Source organism: Scyliorhinus canicula, chromosome 11, assembly GCF_902713615.1.
Source record: "Scyliorhinus canicula chromosome 11, sScyCan1.1, whole genome shotgun sequence".
NCBI lineage: Eukaryota > Metazoa > Chordata > Chondrichthyes > Carcharhiniformes > Scyliorhinidae > Scyliorhinus > Scyliorhinus canicula.
The window spans coordinates 22,731,275-22,752,531 of NC_052156.1; the positions used below are offsets into that span (position 1 = coordinate 22,731,275).

General features: G+C 45.8%; 1 protein-coding gene across 2 annotated transcripts in view; it reads left to right on the forward strand.

Annotated features, from left to right (window-relative positions):
* The window catches only part of LOC119973915 (inter-alpha-trypsin inhibitor heavy chain H3-like), a 64,108-nt gene extending 48,205 nt beyond the window's left edge, over nt 1–15,903 (forward strand). The window contains exons 16-21 of one of the 2 annotated variants that reach the window (XM_038812534.1): nt 6,286–6,309; nt 7,763–7,876; nt 11,343–11,544; nt 12,808–12,980; nt 15,513–15,624; nt 15,721–15,903. In XM_038812534.1, coding sequence (XP_038668462.1) covers nt 6,286–6,309; nt 7,763–7,876; nt 11,343–11,544; nt 12,808–12,980; nt 15,513–15,624; nt 15,721–15,859 — 764 coding nt within the window. In that variant the 3' untranslated portion in view covers nt 15,860–15,903. The remainder of the gene's footprint in view (nt 1–6,285; nt 6,310–7,762; nt 7,877–11,342; nt 11,545–12,807; nt 12,981–15,512; nt 15,625–15,720) is intronic. The other variant, XM_038812535.1, reaches the window with a different exon arrangement.
* Nucleotides 15,904–21,257: the final 5,354 nt, after the last annotated feature.

The following is a 21,257-nucleotide window of genomic DNA, read 5'->3' on the forward strand; positions in this document are numbered from 1 at the left end:
CGGGTTTCGCGCAAAAACGCGATGACGTCACCCGCGCATGCGCGGGTTGGAGTCTTCCAAACTGCGCATGCGCGGCTGACGTCATATGACGCGTCAGCCGGCGCTAACTCCGGCAAGCGGGCTTAATGATTTTCGTTAAGCCCGTCTTGCCGGAGCCTACGGCGTCGGGCTGCTAGCCCCGACCGGGGACCAGAATCGGTCCCCGGTCGGGAAGGGGCGCGCTGCCGTAAAACCCGCCCGGGTTTTACGGCAGCTTTACGATTTCTCCCATTTTGGGAGAATCTCGCCCTTTGTTCATGTTTGTGCTTTGGAATTGCCCAACACTTTGTGCAGCCGCTATTTAGGAAAAGTTGCTCGATGGCCTTCAGCATAGCTCTAGTTTGATTTGTACACACTGATGCAACATTAACAAATATGTTGATGGATTAATGATTGAATTTGACCAGTTGCTAATCATTCTCCAAACCACAGTAAACCTGCTGATGAACAAACTGGCAGTTAGACACAATTTCTGTAAATACAGCTTGAAGTTCTGGTCACAGATACTTGTCAAGTTGCATACAGAAATGGATGCTTGCAAAATGTTATAATATTTCTAAGTGTAGAATTTAGTTCTAATAGTTTTAATATGGGTAAAATGAATATTAACAGCTTGTTTTAATTGGAACATTACATAATCCGTTTTAGGCATGTATTTTACTCTGACTTGCATAAAAATGTACCTAATTCCAGTATTTCCTCAGAGTGTCAACAGGCTTATTAACGAGACAAAATCTTGTTAACTGGCTTCCAGCACTAAGCAGTTAGAAAATTATGTTCTAAGATCATGCTTTATATTTGTTAATATGTTAATAGTTATAATGAATGGTCCCGTATGAACTCTTTTAAAAGTCTAATTGATTCTTGGCTCCAAATTAAGCATACACCCAATTGATAATTCATTACAACATTATGCCAGTACTAAGCAATTCTGAGATGCCCTAGAGTTGGTATTATACACAGTTAACAGTTGCAAGCAGGAACAAACTGTTGGTCTAAGTTGCCCTCCTATCCATGGTATTCCTATTACGCATTTCTAATAGATCTGGATTCCATTTGTTGGCAAATAAAGGGCTAGTTAATGGTTTACACCCTTGGGTAGTCTCAAAGTAACCATCTTTTACTTAATAGCTGAATGCTTGTTGTACTTCATTTGTGATATGGGACTGGAACTGAGAGGTGATAACTGACAGGAAAGACTGAAGAGGCTGGGGCACATTTCTCTCAAAAATGTAATGCGTGCGATGGTGACCAAAGAAAAATATTTACACAAATGAAAGCACATTTGACATTCTAACCACACTTTTGGTAAAGATGATTCTCCCTAATTCCCTAATGGATTTATTAGTGACTACCATACAGCCTCTAGTTTTGGCCTTCCCCCACAAGAGGAAACATTTTGTCTATGTTTATCCTATCACACCCTTTCATTTGTGTAAATATTTTTTTTGGTCACCATCGCAGCATTACCTTTTTTGAGAGAAGTGTGCCCCAGCCTCTTCAGCCTTTCCTGTCAGTTATCACCTCTCAGTTCCAGTCCCATATCACAAATGAAGTACAACGGGCAGCACGGTGACGCATTGCTGCCTCATGGCACCGAGGTCCCAGGTTCGATCCTAGCTCTGGGTCATTGTCCGTGTGGAGTTTGCATGTTCTCCCCGTGTTTGCGTGGGTTTCGCCCCCACAACCCAAAGATGTGCAGGGTTGATGGATTGGCCAGGCTAAATTGCCAATTAATTGGAAAAAATGAATTGGGTACACTAAATTGAAAAAAAAAACAAATGAGGTACAACATTGGACTTTTTATGTTCAGAAAAGAATCTTTTAGGGTCCTATTGTCACATGGCAGCCTTTAAAGAGTAACAAAACACAGCAAAAGCGCTACATCAAGAAAATGATTTTGAAAGAATGCTACTTCCTCATTACCATTACCACAAAATTGAAGCCTGATATTTTTTCTAAAATAGTACTTTCATTTCATCCTCCTCTAACCAACCCCCCCACCCCACGGTGGTTGGGAAGCGGGAGCAGGGGCCTGTCGTGAAGGTGAGTGAGTGCCTTTAAATTTGCTTACCTTTCAGCGGGATCAGGGTTTGAGGTAATATCAGGTAAGCTCTTCCTTTCTTTTTCTTTTTCTTGTTTTTTTTTTAAATCTAGAGGTGATGTCAGGGAAGGCAGTACAATGCTCCTCCTGCAGAATGTTTGAGGTGAGGGACGCCGTCAGTGTCCCTGCTGATTTCATCTGTGGGAAGTGCACCCAACTCCAGCTCCTCAAAAACCGTGTTAGGGACCTGGAGCTTGAGCTGGATGAACTTCGGATCATTCGGGAGGCAGAGGGGGTCATAGATAGGAGCTTCAGGGAAGTAGTTACACCAAAGACTGGAGATAGATGGGTAACTGTAAGAGGGACTGGGAAGAAGCAGTCAGTGCAGGGACCCCCTGCGGTCGTTCCCCTGAGTAACAAGTATACCGTTTTGGATACTTGTGGGGGGGACGACTTACCAGGGGTAAGCCATGGGGTACGGGCCTCTGGCACGGAGTCTGTCCCTGTTGCTCAGAAGGGAAGGGGGGAAAGGAGTAGAACATTAGTAATTGGGGACTCAATAGTCAGGGGCACAGATAGGAGATTTTGTGGGAGCGAGAGAGACTCACGTTTGGTATGTTGCCTCCCAGGTGCAAGGGTACGTGATGTCTCGGATCGTGTTTTCCGGGTCCTTAAGGGGGAGGGGGAGCAGCCCCAAGTCGTAGTCCACATTGGCACTAACGACATAGGTAGGAAAGGGGACAAGGATGTCAGGCAGGCCTTTAGGGAGCTAGGATGGAAGCTCAGAGCGAGAACAAACAGAGTTGTTATCTCTGGGTTGTTGCCCGTGCCACGTGATAGTGAGATGAGGAATAGGGAGAGAGAGCAATTAAACACGTGGCTACAGGGATGGTGCAGGCGGGAGGGATTCAGATTTCTGGATAACTGGGGCTCTTTCTGGGGAAGGTGGGACCTCTATAGACAGGATGGTCTACATCTGAACCTGAGGGGCACCAATATCCTGGGGGGGAGATTTGTTAGTACTCTTTGGGGGGGTTTAAACTAATTCAGCAGGGGCATGGGAACCTGGATTGTAGTTTTGGGGTGCGAGAGATTGAGAGTAGAGAGGTCAGGAGCACAGATTTGACTTCGCAGGAGGGCGGCAGTGTTCAGGTCTGTGGTTTGAAGTGTGTCTATTTCAATGCCAGGAGTATACGAAATAAGGTAGGGGAACTGGCAGCATGGGTTGGTACCTGGGACTTCGATGTTGTGGCCATTTCAGAGACATGGATAGAGCAGGGACAGGAATGGTTGTTGCAGGTTCCGGGGTTTAGGTGCTTTAGTAAGGTCAGAGAAGGGGGCAAAAGAGGGGGAGGTGTGGCGCTGCTAGTCAAGGACAGTATTACGGTGGTAGAAAGGATGCAAGATGGGGACTCTTCTTCCGAGGTAGTATGGGCTGAGGTTAGAAACAGGAAAGGAGAGGTCACCCTGTTGGGAGTTTTCTATAGGCCACCTAATAGTTCTAGAGATGTAGAGGAAAGGATGGCGAAGATGATTCTGGAAAAGAGCGAAAGTAACAGGGTAGTTGTTATGGGAGACTTTAACTTTCCTAATATTGACTGGAAAAGATATAGTTCGAGTACATTGGATGGGTCGTTCTTTGTACAATGTGTGCAGGAGGGTTTTCTGACACAATATGTTGACAGGCCAACAAGAGGTGAGGCCACTTTGGATTTGGTTTTGGGTAATGAACCAGGCCAGGTGTTAGATCTGGAGGTAGGTGAACACTTTGGAGACAGTGACCACAATTCGGTGACCTTTACGTTAGTGATGGAAAGGGATAAGTATACCCCGCAGAGCAAGAGTTATATCTGGGGGAAGGGCAATTATGATGCCATTAGACATGACTTAGGATGTGTTGGTTGGAGAAGTAGGCTGCAAGGGTTGGGCACACTGGATATGTGGAGCTTGTTCAAGGAACAGCTATTGCATGTTCTTGATAAGTACGTACCAGTCAGGCAGGGAGGAAGGGGTCGAGCGAGGGAACCGTGGTTTACCAAAGAAGTGGAATCTCTTGTTAAGAGGAAGAAGGAGGCCTATGTGAAGATGAGGCGTGAAGTTTCAGTTGGGGCGCTTGATAGTTACAAGGAAGCGAGGAAGGATCTAAAGAGAGAGCTGAGACGAGCAAGGAGGGGACATGAGAAGTCTTTGGCAGGTAGGATCAAGGAAAACCCAAAAGCTTTCTATAGGTATGTCAGGAATAAAAGAATGACTAGGGTAAGAGTAGGGCCAGTCAAGGACAGTGGTGGGAAGTTGTGTGTGGAGGCTGAGGAGATAAGCGAGATACTAAATGAATACTTTTCGTCAGTATTCACTCAAGAAAAAGATAATATTGTGGAGGAGAATGCTGAGACCCAGGCTATTAGAATAGATGGCATTGAGGTGCGTAGGGAAGAAGTGTTGGCAATTCTGGACAAGGTGAAAATAGATAAGTCCCCGGGGCCGGATGGGATTTATCCTAGGATTCTCTGGGAAGCCAGGGAAGAGATTGCTGAGCCTTTGGCTTTGATTTTTAGGTCATCATTGGCTACAGGAATAGTACCAGAGGACTGGAGGATAGCAAATGTGGTCCCTTTGTTCAAGAAGGGGAGTAGAGATAACCCCGGTAACTATAGGCCGGTGAGCCTAACGTCTGTGGTGGGTAAAGTCTTGGAGATGATTATAAAGATACGATTTATAATCATCTAGATAGGAATAATATGATTAGGGATAGTCAGCATGGTTTTGTGAAGGGTAGGTCATGCCTCACAAACCTTATCGAGTTCTTTGAGAAGGTGACTGAACAGGTAGACGAGGGTAGAGCAGTTGATGTGGTGTATATGGATTTCAGTAAAGCGTTTGATAAGGTTCCCCACGGTCGGCTATTGCAGAAAATACGGAGGCTGGGGATTGAGGGTGATTTAGAGATGTGGATCAGAAATTGGCTAGTTGAAAGAAGACAGAGAGTGGTAGTTGATGGGAAATGTTCAGAATGGAGTTCAGTTACGAGTGGCGTACCACAAGGATCTGTTCTGGGACCGTTGCTGTTTGGCATTTTTATAAATGACCTAGAGGAGGGCGCAGAAGGATGGGTGAGTAAATTTGCAGACGACACTAAAGTCGGTGGAGTTGTAGACAGTGCGGAAGGATGTTGCAGGTTACAGAGGGACATAGATAAGCTGCAGAGCTGGGCTGAGAGGTGGCAAATGGAGTTTAATGTGGAGAAGTGTGAGGTGATTCACTTTGGAAAGAATAACAGGAATGCGGAATATTTGGCTAATGGTAAAATTCTTGGTAGTGTGGATGAGCAGAGGGATCTCGGTGTCCATGTACATAGATCCCTGAAAGTTGCCACCCAGGTTGATAGGGTTGTGAAGAAGGCCTATGGTGTGTTGGCCTTTATTGGTAGAGGGATTGAGTTCCGGAGCCATGAGGTCATGATGCAGCTGTACCAAACTCTGGTACGGCCGCATTTGGAATATTGCGTACAGTTCTGGTCGCCTCATTATAGGAAGGACGTGGAAGCTTTGGAACGGGTGCAGAGGAGATTTACCAGGATGTTGCCTGGTATGGAGGGAAAATCTTATGAGGAAAGGCTGATAGACTTGAGGTTGTTTTCGTTAGAGAGAAGAAGGTTAAGAGGTGACTTAATAGAGGCATACAAAATGATCAGAGGGTTAGATAGGGTGGACAGCGAGAGCCTTCTCCCGCGGATGGAGGTGGCTAGCACGAGGGGACATAGCCTTAAATTGAGGGGTAATAGATATAGGACAGAGGTCAGAGGTGGGTTTTTTACGCAAAGAGTGGTGAGGCCGTGGAATGCCCTACCTGCAACAGTAGTGAACTCGCCAACATTGAGGGCATTTAAAAATTTATTGGATAAGCATATGGATGATAAGGGCATAGTGTAGGTTAGATGGCCTTTAGTTTTTTTTTCCATGTCGGTGCAACATCGAGGGCCGAAGGGCCTGTACTGCGCTGTATCGTTCTATGTTCTATGTTCTATGTTCTATTTAATGAGTTTAAGTAATCAACTTGAATGAAGAAAGTGAAATTTCCGTGATTATCTTTGCTATCTGAGTCTCATAATTAGATTTCTGTTTCATAATTCACTGAAAAAGTGCAAACCTAATTCATTCAATGTAATTTTATTGAACAACATGCTTTTTCTGTTTATTTCTAAGCAGCTACCCGGAAAATAATTAGTGGTAAGTTGGTCATGTTTCTTTCTAACTATCAAATAGATAATTAGACAGTGCACACCAAGTTATTTCCAAATGTATTTAAAAGCTTAATTTGTTGATGACATTCACATTTCTGACCACTTCTAATAATTTCCACTATGTCTTCCCTCCCCTTTATAAATTATGTTTGGGCTAGAGAAGGGTAGACATGTTACTTCGCTGTTCAGATATTCTGGACTGGATATTAATTGAGAGATGGGGAGAGAGGAATGGGTTGCTTTGAGGTCTGGAATCCTGGAAGAGTGGGCTCCCTAAAGCTGGCAGGACCTGATTAAAAATTCATGTCTGTTTTGCAGGCGCAGCTTTTTGCAATGAAGGCGCAGCCTTCAGGTTGAGAGGTTGTCTGTCAAAAAGGGGGTGTCTTTAGTGCCAGGCCAAACACTGGATTGGAAGAGGAAGTGATTGGAAAGGTGGAGGGATGGGTGCCAGGGGCAGAAGGTCGATGGGTAGACGTAAATGTAAAATAAATATCCAGAAAGGCTTTGAGCAAAGTAGATCAGAGGGCAGAGTAGAGACGAGATTGGAGACCAGAAAGATGATCAATGGCCAGGGTTGGGTGGGGAATCTCAGAGGCCTTATGGAAAGGATCCAAAAAGTCCACGGAATTGGTGCAGAGATTTGAAGAGTATGGTGGCCTTGTGGAGGAGGTAGAGTAGAGGATGAGTGCATCTGATCAAGGTGGGGGTGGTCGGTAAAGCAGGTAAACTGGATCTAGCAAGCAAAAAGAAAGGGCACTTATTTCCTAGATTCTTCAGTCCTCATCTCCCTTTAGCTGCCAGTTTTCCCAATGCCCAAAAAGCTCTGCCAACTGAGTTAAATTAAAAATTGTGATAAAATATGAGGCAATCAGCCTCATTATAATGCTCACACTGACAACCCAGCAATCCACCATCCCATCTCCATTGAAGCCAGAAGTTGTGATCGTGATTCAGATTTTTAACATTTTATCATTCCACCCACCCAAATATTTCCCCATCATATGTTTTCAATCCTTCTCCCTGAAGCTGAAAATTCACCCTGCTGAGGATCACGTTGGATAAAATCTATCTATATTCAGAATAGTTTGAATCTTTGTTTGGTGGCAAGGCCATTTACTGCAGACAGATTTTAAAAATACTTGGTGCGATGACAGGAAGTCAAATAGTATGCATTGAAAAATCCTTACGGGAATATTTAAAGATGAAAATTAGTTTGCTAACATCATTTAAATGTTTATGAGAAAAATGAACACAAAACAATGTTTTCTGTAGTTAATGTAACAAATGGAATGAAGTTTACTACTTTTTCATTGCATGGTGTTTTCTTATATATTGATATCTGACATCAGCAAATGTAACACCTGTTCGTCTGTTAAAATATAAATATTATTCAATTATGACAATTATGCAAGATTTCTTAACTTTACATTTTTTCAAAGTTGACGGAGATCCACACTTTATTATCCAACTGCCAAGACAATCTGATGCCATCTGTTTCAACATTGGTGGAAAACCAGGTTCAATAGTAAATCTTGTCTTAGATCCACACACAGGTAATATATTACTTCATATATCCAGTATTGTGTTGTTTTTAAGTAGAGCACTAGAACAGGACACAACAATAAGATAGTATTGCATTTTTCATAATAATGGAAATAATTAGCGCACATTTATGTAGTGCCTTTTGCTAAGATCCCAGTTGATGTTGTAACTGGACTGGAAGATGCCAGAATGGAATCCTGGCTCAAAAGCCTGTAATTTATCTGCTCCACTTTTAATAGTGAATCCAGTCCTGGATTTTACACCAACTTCCTTTAGGATTTCTTTGTGTTGACTGCTGTGCAAACTGCTCACAATTGCTTTAACTGTCGATTTCCCAGATATATTAAAATGGCATCAGACATTTATTTTACCTTTGAAGGCTTTTGTCCCACTTTAAATCTGGTTGCTACAATTGTCTCTTTAACTCAGATCACTTTGTTTACTCTTATTTGAATTCCTCTGAAAAATACCTTGGTCTCTGTTCACTTAACTCCAGACTTGCTAGGCAATCTTTCTATCCAAATTCCCTGGTTATCTGGACTGTATCTTGTACCTTAGGAAGCCTGCCTACTTTCAACTCCCTTGCCCTCTCCAGCTTCTCCTGGCATAATTGAGAGCTGTTCACTCCTCAATGATCTCGCTCCAACTGCTCTCAAATTATCTAAATTCAAAATTAAATTTGTTTTATCTTGCTAGGGCCTCCAGCTGCTAAGCAATGGCCACATGCTTATGCTTTTGATTTATTTTTCACACCATAGTCCTCTTTAAGCACAATAGAAATAAAGCTGGAACTTAACTAACCCCACACATACAAACACCTTTATCCAGCATGAATCTAACTATAGGTTTTACCCTTGCAGGTATAGAAACATTAAAATCACTTCCAACTATACCTTGGGCTTGATTCTCCAGTCCAGTAGCCATGTGTTTCTTGGCAGTGCGCCATTCACTGGTGGCGGAATTCTATACTCCCCCTGCTTGTCAATGGAGTTTCCCATTGAAGCTGCCCCACACTGCTGGGAAACACATGGACAGGGGTGTGCTGCCGGTGGAAAAAGAGAATCCCAAAGGCTGGAGAATTCTGACCATTTCTAAAGTTTACCAATACATAAATCTCTTAAAACTATCTTTATTTTCCTCATACTTTCGCATCCTAATAATGTTGCAAAGTGCATCATGGGCAGTTATTTGATTTTCAGATGTAGTCACTAATTTAGGCAAATAATAATAATCTTCATTGTCACAAGTAGGCTTACATTAACACTGCAATGAAGTTACTGTGAAAAGCCCCAGGCACCACATTCCAGCACCTGTCCAGGTACACTGAGGGAGAATTCAGAATGTCCAAATTACCTAACAGCACATCTTTCAGGATTTGTGGGAGGAAACCAGAGGACCCGGAGGAAACCCACACAGACATGGGGAGAACGTGCAGACTCAGCACAGACAGTGACCCACGCCGGGAATCAAACCTGGAACCCTGGTGCTATGAAGCAACAGTGCTAACCACTGTGCTACCGTGCTGCCATAATATAGTAGCCTATTTCTCACAGCAAGGTCCCACACTCAACAGTGAGAAAACCTTTAATGAAATGAGAGGTAAATAATAGCCAGGGCACCTGGAACGATTCTTTTCTTTTGTTTAAAGACTGCCGTGGAATTTTTGTTGCTTCCACTTGAACAGCCAGACTTTCTGCCACATTTAATGTGAACATCCTGGTATCACAGCACAAATTTAAGTGAGACAATAGAAGTTTCTTCAAATAAATCTTTATTATTCAGTAAAAATGGTGGAATTCTTATTTGTTCTTATTTATTGCGGAAAAGCATGGTACAGTAAAATATTTTTCTTATCAAGTTCTCTTGTGCAACACAAAATCAAATTGTTTTGTAACTAATATGTATTTATAGATGATCATCTATTTATTGTACAATTTAGCCACTGGTTTTTACATTCCATTATAATGATTCAGAAGCATCCCCGAGTGACACTACAGGTTGACTCAGAACTTATCGACTAAGAAATGTTGGCAATTAATAGCAGCACTAAAAGTAGATCTCCCAGTTTTGCTGCTGGGAGTGAAAGAATTTCTGTTCTTTCGTATCTGTCTCTGTTGACTTCACATTGCTGTTTTATCCCCCTCTCTCTCCCTCTCTTTCCCTTTTCATTCTCTGTGCTTTTCTCTTCTTTTCAGCTTGTCTCACATCATCATCTGCATTTATGTTTCCTCCCTGTAGTTTTGTTCTGGCTGGACAAGACAAAGAAAGTCACCACAGAGCACATATCACATCACATATGGGGAGGTGGTGGCGTAATGGTATTGTCACTGGACGAGTAATCCAGACACCCAGGGTAATGCTCTGAGGACCCGGTTTGAATCCTGCCATGGCAGGTGGTGGAATTTGAATTCAATAAAATAATTTGGAATTAAAAGTCTAATGATGACCATGAAACGATTGTCGTAAAAGCCCACCTGCTTCACTAATGTCCTTTAGAGAAGGAAACCTGTTCTCCTTACCTGGTGTGGCCTACATTGGATTGGATTTGTTTATTTTCATGTGTACCGAGGTACAGTGAAAAGTGTTTTTCTGCGAGAAGCTCAACAGATCATTTAGTACATGAAAAGAAAATTAAATAAAAAGAAAATACATAATAGGGCAACACAAGGTCCACAATGTAAATTGGGTGTAGTATTAATCGGGTCAGTCCATAAGAAGGTCATTTAGGAGTCTGGTAACAGCGGGGAAGAAGCTATTTTTGAATCTGTTTGTGCATGTTCTCAGACTTTTGTATCTCCTGCCCGATGGAAGAAGTTGAAAGGGTGAGTAAGCCAGGTGGGAGGGGTCTTTGATTATGCTGCCCGCTTTCCCCATGCAGCGGGAGGTGAAAATGGAGTCAATGGATGGGAGACAGGTTTGTGTGATGGACTGGGCTGTGTTCACGACTCTCTGAAGTTTCTTGCGGTCTTGGGCCGAGCATTTGCCATGTCAGGCTGTGATGCAGCCAGATAGGATCCTTTCTATGGTGCATCTGTAAAAGTTGGTAAGAGTCAATGTGGACATGCCGAATTTCCTTAGTTTCCTGAGGAAGTATCGGCGCTGTTGTGCTTTCTTGGTGGTACTGTCAACGTGGGTGGACCACGTGGCTACAGCTCCACAGCAATGTGGTTGATTCTTAAAATGTCACCCAGTTCAAGGACAATTAGGGATGGCCAACAATTCCCATGCTTATCCTCCCAGCTTATTTCCCCATTTCCCACTTTGTGCACTTATTTCTTGTCTTTTTACTATTTTCCATACTGTTTCATTCCCCCATCTGACTTTCCCCCCTGTCGTTGACTTGTCAGGTGATGCAGTTTATATAATACCATAAATTTAGTTTATCAATAATTATTAATTATTCATCAAATGTTTTATCTGTGCATGTGGTTTTATTGTTTTTAAGTCATTTTCAATGTATTTGTTCAAAAACAATAGGCATAAAAGTAAATGGACAATTAATAGGAGACAAGAAAACAGAAAACAACCAGAAATTAAATACGTATTTTGGAAAGTTTGGGCTTGAAAACAAGAAAACAAACATGAAAATAACAGTGACAACTGAAATAATCATCATTTATTACAGTGAAGAAAAGATTATTCTCCCCTGGTCAACCACAGCAACATTAACATATGAGAGGTATTGGCTGCAATTATAAACTGTCAGTTGTTTGCATTTCAGAATAAATAGCAGGAGAAATTCAAAATGGGCTTTGAGCTGGTGCAAAGCGTGCACAGGTAACCCCATCCATGACGCCCGGTGCGATCTGGATCACATCCTTGTTGGGCATGATCTAGATAATCATGCTTAAATGAGCCATTAGACTCATCTAATTATGCATGCCCTCTTTGAGGTCGCATTCTCCTGGCGCCGGGGAGTTACCGGCGACACTGGCAAGGCCTCACCTGGGCGCAGATTAGTACTAGTCTTCACAAGCGGATACCCGGATCGAAGACCACTCCAGGGGCACAAAGACCATTGGAGCCCCCTGGATGGTCACGGGCAGGACAGGGTGCCAGGTTGGCACTGGCAGAATGTAGGGCTGTGCTAGGGTGCCAGGTTGGCACTGTCCAGGTCAGATAGTGCCAAGGGGTGGGGCCTGAGGATCATGTCCATGAAAGAGGGGTGAAGGGTGGGTATGACGGGTGGGGGAGGGGGGTAAAGGAGGATCTTGAAAGGGGTGGTACTGAAAATGGGTGCCCTGTAGGCTCACATGGGGTGGATGGGTGTGGGCATGGCACCCTAATGCCTGAATGGTGGAGGGTGGGGCTCTCGCTAGCTTTTACTGATGGGGGAAGGTTGCCCCTCGGGCATCGATGCTTGGGGGTGTTGCCCATGTCAGGGGGGGGGGGGGTTACATCCTCTATGGCTAGGGAGTGTGTGGTGCCCTCAAGCTCTCTTTGAGATTGGAGCATCCTTTCAAAATGACACCCTGATCTCTGAAGAACTGGTCTGGTGGTAAGTTTAGTTCCCCATTGCAGTGTGGGATTGACCGGTGAGAAACTCTCCAAACCCGAAAAAAAATGACTAAGTGTGAGTCATCGCACCAGGACTGCCTCACACCAAAAAAGCCAAAAAAGCCAGGGGGAAACACTCCGCCAAACCCACCTAAAATGACACTTCGTCATTTTTTGGGGTGAATTGGGAGATTGAATTCCTGTCATCTTAAAATGACGACATCATGAGTTTATATTTCAGTGGCAATGACCTCAAATGTCCCAGTACTATCGAGAGCGAAATGCAGCACATGTATCGTAAAATAAGATCGTCATAATTTCAATACACTTAATTTAATCTAAAATCTCTAATGACAAAGTGCTTGAGATTATATTCTTGTAATCATTCATCTTTACCGTTGCTGAATGGATTAGAATTGAACACGTAAAAATAATCTCTTCCTAGCTTCTCAGTCTGCGTGATGCAAGAAAAAAACCTCACAGTAACGATGGGCAATGGTGCGACGTTTGTTATTGTGCTACATCGGGTCTGGAAAAATCACCCTCTGCACAGAGACTTTCTGGGATTTTATACACTCGACAGCCACAGGCTCTCAAATAGGACCCATGGACTACTTGGTATGTGGAGTATTCATTTTATTACCTACACCGGTTTTGCATTTATGCAGCATCTCATGATGCCCAAAGCACTTCAGAACCAATTAACTACTTTTGAAACCTAGTAATTGTTGTAATACAAGGAAAGGTCTGAGAGATATGCACAGAACAACATCCCACAAATGGAAATTACATAAATGGCTGTTTTATTGATATTTATTGTGGATAAATATTATACAGGACACTGGGCGGACTTGCCCTGTTCTTCTTTGAATAGTGCCATCTAATAAATGGCAAGTGACATTCACACCACACAGGTTTCTGGAGGCGACCATTACAGACCATTAATCCTCTCCCCCTGATGTAAAATAGCATCACCATCGGTGAATCCCCCACTGTCCACATCCTAGGGGCTACCATTGTCCAGAAAATTAACTGAACCAGCCATATAAATACTGACGCTCGATGAATTGATCAGAGGCTGGAGGTTATGCAGTGAGTAACTTACCATCATTCCCACCATCCACAAAGCATAAGTTAGGAGTGTGAAGGAATATTCCTTACCTGGATGAGTGCCGCTCCAACAACACCCAAGAAGCTTGATAACATCCAGGACAAAGCAGCCCGCTTGATTGGCAGCCCTTCCACCACCTTAAACATTCATACTCTCCATCACTTGCTCACAGTGACAGCAGCATGTACCAAAGGCACGATGCATTGTTGCAACTCGACAAGACTCCTTCAATAGCAACCCGAGGCCTCTACCACCTAGAAGACCAAAGGCAGCAGATGCAAGAGATCATCAGCACCTGCAAGATCGCGATCCAAGCCACACACCATTCTGACTTGGGACTACATCACCCCTCCTTTACCATTGCTGTCAAAATCCAGGATCTCCCTTCCTTACAACACTGTGGGTGTTTTTCTACACCATATAAACTGTAGCAATTCAAGGAGCTGGCTCATCACCACCTTCTCAAGAGCAATTAGGGTTGGGAAACAAATGCTGACTTGTTAGCAATGCTCATGTTCCATGAACAAATAAAAATGAGCACATGATCTCAGTTTAACATTTAATCTAAAAGGGTGGCATTTTCCCATGCCCCTGCAGTGGGTTTACTGGTGGGTGCAGGAGACAATGTGGCAGGAGCTCAAAAATTAGGTTTCACACTGTCAGAAAATGATGGCAGGAACATCCGCACCCTTCTGCCATGGCAGGCTGCAATTCCTGCTAGAGGCTGGCATGAAACCAATTTGCATCCCACTAATGGGATGATGATGAAGGCCCAATTGGAATCGCACTCCCCCCCCACACACACTGTGACGCCAGCAGGAAATCAGACTGGTCCAATACACTATTGGACCAAAGTGGCATGTACATATTAGTCCTTACCTGAAGAAGGCCTGGTGATGCTTCCGGAGGTTGGGATGGAGGCCTCCAGTGACCGTGGACCCTGAAATGTATAGCAGTGGGTGAGGGGACTATCTGTCAGCTATATCTTCCAGCTTCAGAGTGTTCCTGGAGGTCCATATTCTTTCTTCAGGAGGTGCATCTTCTATCTTCAACGGTGAATCAGTTATGTCTGGACGCCTTTTAGAAATGGTGCTTGGATATGATGGCAAGGCAAACCTCGCCAATGTGAAATGTTGCAAAAATCCCCCCCAAATGCATATTTCATGACGCTGGGTCATGCTATATGGCACAAATTCCCACTGGCCTCCATGGTGGTAAATAGTGTCCGTCCCTGCCTCACGTGGGATTTAGTCCTGGAAAGGAAAATTCTGTCCTTTGCTGTATCAGTGCAGCTCTCTCGCAATACTGCACTGAAATGTCCATCAAGATTACATGTTCAGATCCCAAGATTGGGGCTTGAACCCATGACCTTCTTATTCAGAGATAATTGCTATTACTTAACAAAGATTTATACCAGCTGGAACTCAGTTTGCATTTTGTAGTGCGTGTATTTCACATTTCTTATTGTACTGTGATACAGAATTTTACCTTCTTTCCACTGGCGTGTTTGTAGGTGGGGTGACTGTAAAATGTAGTGGATGGTTTCCCATTGGGCACATTGTAACCATGCCACACTTTACCCTTGCACAGGCAAAATCTAGATAGGCCCGCCCACCTTTACCCCAGTTGAGGCCCTAAATGGACAATTATTGAACACTTATAAGGATCCTTTTTCACCCAGCCTCAATTTTGAGGCTGGCAGGAGGAAATCAGGGACAGGAGGGAAGCCCAAAATGAATCATGTTCAGGCCTTGGGCAAGAGGTGGTAGGGGAGCCTCCAGCAGCAACCACCTTTTAACATTGGGTTACCCCCCTCTCTGAGGTGGGGCTTCCTCCCAGGTGAGGGGTCGAAGGCCCACTTGCAACCAATTAAAGCTTGTTTGAGGGTTAAATAGCTGCAAGGCTGGAGATAACAGTGGGGAAATCTTCTTCACCGACTCTTCAGAGGGTGAACCCCACCATTCGAAAAATCCTGGCCATGATGTATTTGTGAAATTCTAATTTTTAGCCAGAGCTGATTCTATTTGATATTCACACAGGTCAATTTTACCATGATCTTGATTATAAGATATATAACATTCACCCTGGATCAGACCCAGAAAAAACAGATGCTACAATGGTTGTAAAGGGTCGCAATCTCATAGTAACAAGGTAAAGGTTTCAATTATGGGTAAGCCTACATATCTGAGAATATTTTAACTGATATTTTTAGAAATGATAATTTTTTACATATATTTTTCTTATTAGAGGATGGCAGAAAGATTATCGACTGGATCCGAAGCGGGGGACCAATATTTCATGCTGGTTTGTTCACAACAATGGAAAAGGATTTATTGATGGAACTTACACTGACTATGTTGTTGCCTCTTTATTTGACTCAACATAGCCACAACATTTGGCCAGTTTAATAAAGACAGTGAAACCCTGGAATTGTAGTTTTTATGTTATTCATACATTTTCATACAGATCACATCAAAACATTGTAAAGGGCTTCACAGAACAATTTAAGTTTGAAGTCCAGTGATTGATGCTATGTAAGAAAGCAAAGCCACTGCTTTTCAATTACACTGTGCAATCTTGAACAGCCACCTGAATAGAAAGTTGCAACTTTAAACATACAAACATATGGAAAAGCTCGAGTGGAAAAGATTGGTTTGTTTATCTAACCTATCACTATTAATCTTTTCCTATCCATGTATCCTGGGTCCATGTTGTCACTTGCGAGAGGCATTATACCTGGATGGTTTTTCTCTGAGGCAACGTTTTCAACCCACTCAATTGAAATAATTTTTTAGTGTGGCCACAATCTAGTTCTATCATTATTTTATAGTCCCCAATCAAATCATCTCTGAGTTCTAAGTGATGTCTCACCAAGGTCTTTTTCAACTTTATAAAATAGTTTAGAGGACCCAATTATTATTTTCCAATTAAGGAGCAATTTAGCCTGGCCAATCTATCTGCCCTGCACATCTTTGGGTTGTGGGGGTGAAACCCACGCAGACATGGGGAGAATGTGCAAACTCCACATGGACAGTGACCCAAGGCCAGGATTGAATCTGGGTCCTCAGCGTCATAAGCAGCAGTGCTAACCACTGCACCAGCGTGCCGCCCAGGTCTTGTTCAACTTATAACAAATAATCCTGAGGATACAGGATAGTTCTCTATTTGCCTTCGATATGGGCAGAATTTACCGCTGGCAGTACCATATTCCGGTACCACTGACGGCGCACGAGATTCCCGGTGATGAGGGGTGCAGCGAATGGAAATTCCTGTTGACAACAGCGGGACCAGAAAATCCCGCTGGTGGGCCGCCTCCGCCACCGCAAAACACGTGGCGGGTTGGTCGTTGATTCCCGCCCATAGTTTCACTGCATTGGCTGAGAAACCTTAACAAATGTGGGCTGTGGCACTTATCTCTTTTTCTTACAACATTGGCTTCAGTACCATGACCTGTAGGGTAAATGTGTAAATATCTATTTTGTCCATGAGCATAAAAATGTACTTGGCTAAGTAATATAATTTTCCAATTGCAGGCTAATTTTCTCAACATATTTCGATCTGAGTGTAGTCTCCTCAGCAGTAATAACATCTCTACGTAACTGGAATTTAAAGAGCCCATTGACACTTTGCCAATGAGTACCACCTCCCACAATGCCGCAATCACTCAGTACATTTTTTAGATTGATTGTAGCAGAATAAAATTGACGTTTTATTCAACCATTTCCTTCGCAATCCTACTTGAGTATTTGAAGTGTTATTTTTCATCAAAACCCCTTTAAAAGAAACAAGTATAATTTTTGCATCACTGCACATGCCAATGGCAACCTCTCTTCACCACCACTCATCCAGCATGCGGAACCTGATGAAAATAACAAACAGAAGAATTTGAGATTAATGTAATAAGCATCAATATCACCTGCACTCGGTTGGTAGAACTGCCACCTCTAAGTCAGAGGTTGTAAATTCCACTCAAGGACTTGTGCAATTGGCTGCTAGTTGAGTGGCCCTGTGTGCTGTGGGAGGAGGCTCCCAGCTCACTGAAGGCGTCTACCTCTGGCGGGTAGGCTGGGTTATTGGAACCAGAGGCTCTATACCATATTGATGGGATCATGAGAATGAAAATTCACAACCTAGGCCAAACCCAGTTCAGCAAACGGATCCTCCAATCATCCCCAATGGATCCAGCAGTGTGGACCTTGTTTATTTCTTCACTGCATGCAGGGCAGTGAGGATGCTTCCATTTAGTGGCATGCTCACAGTCCCTGACCTGCCTCAACAATGGGGCTGCAGAGCATCCGATCATCATTTTGGGACAACAGCATTAAGAGCCCACCTGCCAGCCTTCCTAAGATGGCCAACACATAGGTGGCCAATGAGGAGGCTGCCTCCCAATAGATTGTTAAGCTGATCTTGCTGCCAGTATGTTGAGGCTTGGGATCCCCATTTGGTCCCATGCTGGGGTCTCAAAGCCTGCGGGAAAAGCCTATTGCTTTGTTGGATGATGATTGTATTCCCTGTGCAGCCCCGCCAGCCCCATTTTCTGGAGCGCTTCCGCTGGCAGCGGGATTCTCTGTTCCTGCAGCTGGCAAAGAGGTGAGTTCTCCAGTAATGGGGCTATGTCCCCCACACCCGCGACCAAATGTGTGCGAATCACTCTGGACTTACCTGGAGTATGTCCAGGGTGATTCTGCGATTTCCAGAGGGTTAGCAGGGCCCTGGAATACTCCTTGCAGTTCCGGCTGTCGATACGGGGCCCTGCACTTCTGGTCAGGGGTCTGCGCATGCGCATAGCAGTAGCCTGTGTCGGCTGCGCCACGCGACATGGCCTACTACACCGCGGACCGGCACCGACAATGTAGGCCCCCTCCAGATCGCGCGGGTTTGCTGATCGGTGGCCCCCGATCGCAACCCTGGCCATCCTGGAGGCCCCCCTCGAAACGGACCCCCCCCCCCCCCAGCCGCCACGCCTGCCGGGTGGAACTATGAGAGAACCACGCTGGTGGGAACTCGGCCAGTTGATTTTGGAGAATCGCTGCTGGGGCCTTTTTCAATTGCCCTCGACCGGCATCATGTCGACTGCGCGTGCCCGATTCGCGGCGATTCTCTGAGGGTTTGATGCCCATTATCCGCCCCCGCTCCGAGCGCAATTCCGGCGCGGAGGCTCGGAGAATCCTGTCCGGGGTTTCCCATTGTGACCACCCCATACCGTCGGGAAACCAACGGGCTTGGGTGCTCTGCCGGTGAAGCGGAGGATCCCACCAACACAGAATCCCACAGCATGCCTCTAATGCTAATCTCAGGAATTAAAGACTTTCTCTCAGTATGTAGTGGGATTCCTTCTCTTCATTCAGCACACGGAGAGCTGAATAATATTCTGTTTGGGGAATAGAAGGTACTAAAATAAGCTTATGGACAAAGTCAACAATGTAATGATCATGCTCGGTCTATGACAGAAGGACTATTATCAATTAAACCAATTTATATTTACCTTAATGCATAAATTAATTGAAAATTTTATTCATTGCACATTCTTATAAGCAGTAGATTACAAAGCAAAGGACACAACATTCTCAAACAACATTCACAATTTTATACAATTATTGTACAGCTCTCCTGCAAGACTCAAAAAAATTGATTCCATTGCAAAGCAACTTGTCCTTCGTCACAAAAGCTTTCTCTCATTTTTAAATGATTTACCCATTTAAAAAATATATGCAAACAAAAAATGACGCAAAATTTAAGAGCCACAAAGTGTTCTTCCCTTTTCAACTATCCTCATAATCTCTGAGTGACAGTCAATTTATCACTGACCTGAGGCAAATTATGGGATATGGATCCATGCCCAGTTGAAACTGGTTGGGAGGGCGGGATTCTCTGTTACCAAAACTAAGGGCGGAATTCTCCGCACTCACGACGGGGCGGAGAATAGCGGGCGGCATAAAGTTTTACGGCCACGCTGGTCCAACGCCCTCCCGCTATTCTCCCCCCCCCCCCACGCCCGCCTCCCGACACGAATCGCTGCCCGCCGTTTTTTTACGGCGAGCAACGATTCTCCCCTGGCCGATGGGCCGATTTCCAAGGCCTTTACGGCCGTTTTTATGAACGTAAATCACACCTGGTCTGACCGTTCGTAAAAACGGCCGTAAAGTCCCGATCTGGGTAACCATGGCACCGATTGGCACGGCAGTACCACGGCCGTGCCAAGTGTGCCATGGGCCCGCGATCCGGTGGGCACCGATCGCGGGCAGCGGGTACTTACCCCGCGCACTCTTTCTCCTTCCGCCGCCCCGCTGTATCCATTCGCGGGGCGGCTGAGGGGCATACCGGCCCGCGCATGCGCGGGTTTCACGCATATGCGTGATGACGTCATCCACACATACGCGGGTTGGAGTCGTCCAATCCGCGCATGCGCGGCTGACGTCATCTGACGCGTCAGCCGTCGCTAACTCTGGCTAGCGGGCTTAACGAAATTCGTTAAGCCCGCTATGCCGGAGGTCACGGCCGCGCGATGCTAGCCCCGACCGGGGAGCAGAATCGGTTCCCGGTCGGGGGGGCGGAGGCTGGCGTCAAACCCGCCCGTTTTTGACGCCAGCCTCACGATTTCTCGCGGGTGCAGAGAATCACGCCCTAAGGGTGTGATTCTCCGGAAAGATTTCATCGTGTGGTAGCGAGTGGGAACTGCTGCGTGCTTCCCCATACTTGGCCCGGCAGGGTTGGCAATGTTATTCAACGTTAATTGGTCCACTTAATGAGGCCTCACGGGCTTCACGCCACAAAATGAAGACTCACCAGCCAATTCATCGGGACCGCAAATGCCAGAATCTCCCTAATACGGGGCGGGATTCTCCCCTACCCGGCGTGACGGAGGGTGCCGGCGTAGGGGAGTGGCGCCAACCACTCAGGGGTCGCGCCTCCTCCAAAGGTGGGGAATTCTCCCCACCTTTGGGGGCCAGCCCCGCGCCGGAGCAGTTTGCACCGGTAGACTGGCGCAAACACCCGGCGCAGTCGGTAGCGGGGCTGGCCGAAAGGCTTTCGGCGGTCGGCGCATGCGCCGGCAGTGACGTCAGCGGCAGCTGGCCGCTGACCTCACTGCCGGCGCATGCGCGATGCGGGGTTCTCCTCCGCGTCCGCCATGGCGGAGGCCGTGGCGGAGCGGAAGGAGAAAGAGTGCCCCCACGGCACTGCCCCGCGGAGTGAGCGGGGGGCCCTGATCGCGGGCCAGGCTTCCGTGGGGGCACCCCCCTGGGTCCGATCGCCCCCCGCCCCCCCCAGGACCCCGGGGGCCCGCTCGCGCCGCTGAGTCCGCCGTTTCTGAGGTGGTGTACACCTCGGCGGCGGGAGAAGGCCTCCCAGCGGCGGGACTTCGGCCCATCCGGGCCGGAGATTTAAAGGTGAGTTTTTAAAAAATGAAATCCCGCCGGCGCCAGCTGTTTTCACAGGCTGCCGGCGGGATTTGCACAACGCCGGTTTTTTACCGGCGGGAGAATTAGGAGACCTGCGGGAGCGGAAATCACGCCGCTTCCCGCCAATTCTCCGACCCTGCGTGGGGTCGGAGAATCCCGCCCACGGTCAAATAGCACTTAAACAGCACTTGCACAACCAACCTCACTCCGCTCGCAGCCATGGCGCCAAGACCACCAGCCCAAGGTTTGGAGACATGGACCTAGGGAGGCTCCTAGATGGAGGCCAGGAGGGATGTCCTGTTCCTCCGGGGTCCCGGAGGGTGAGCCAGGGACGAAGTGGCAGGGTCTGTCAGCTCAGAAAGTGTGACCAGGAGGACTGGC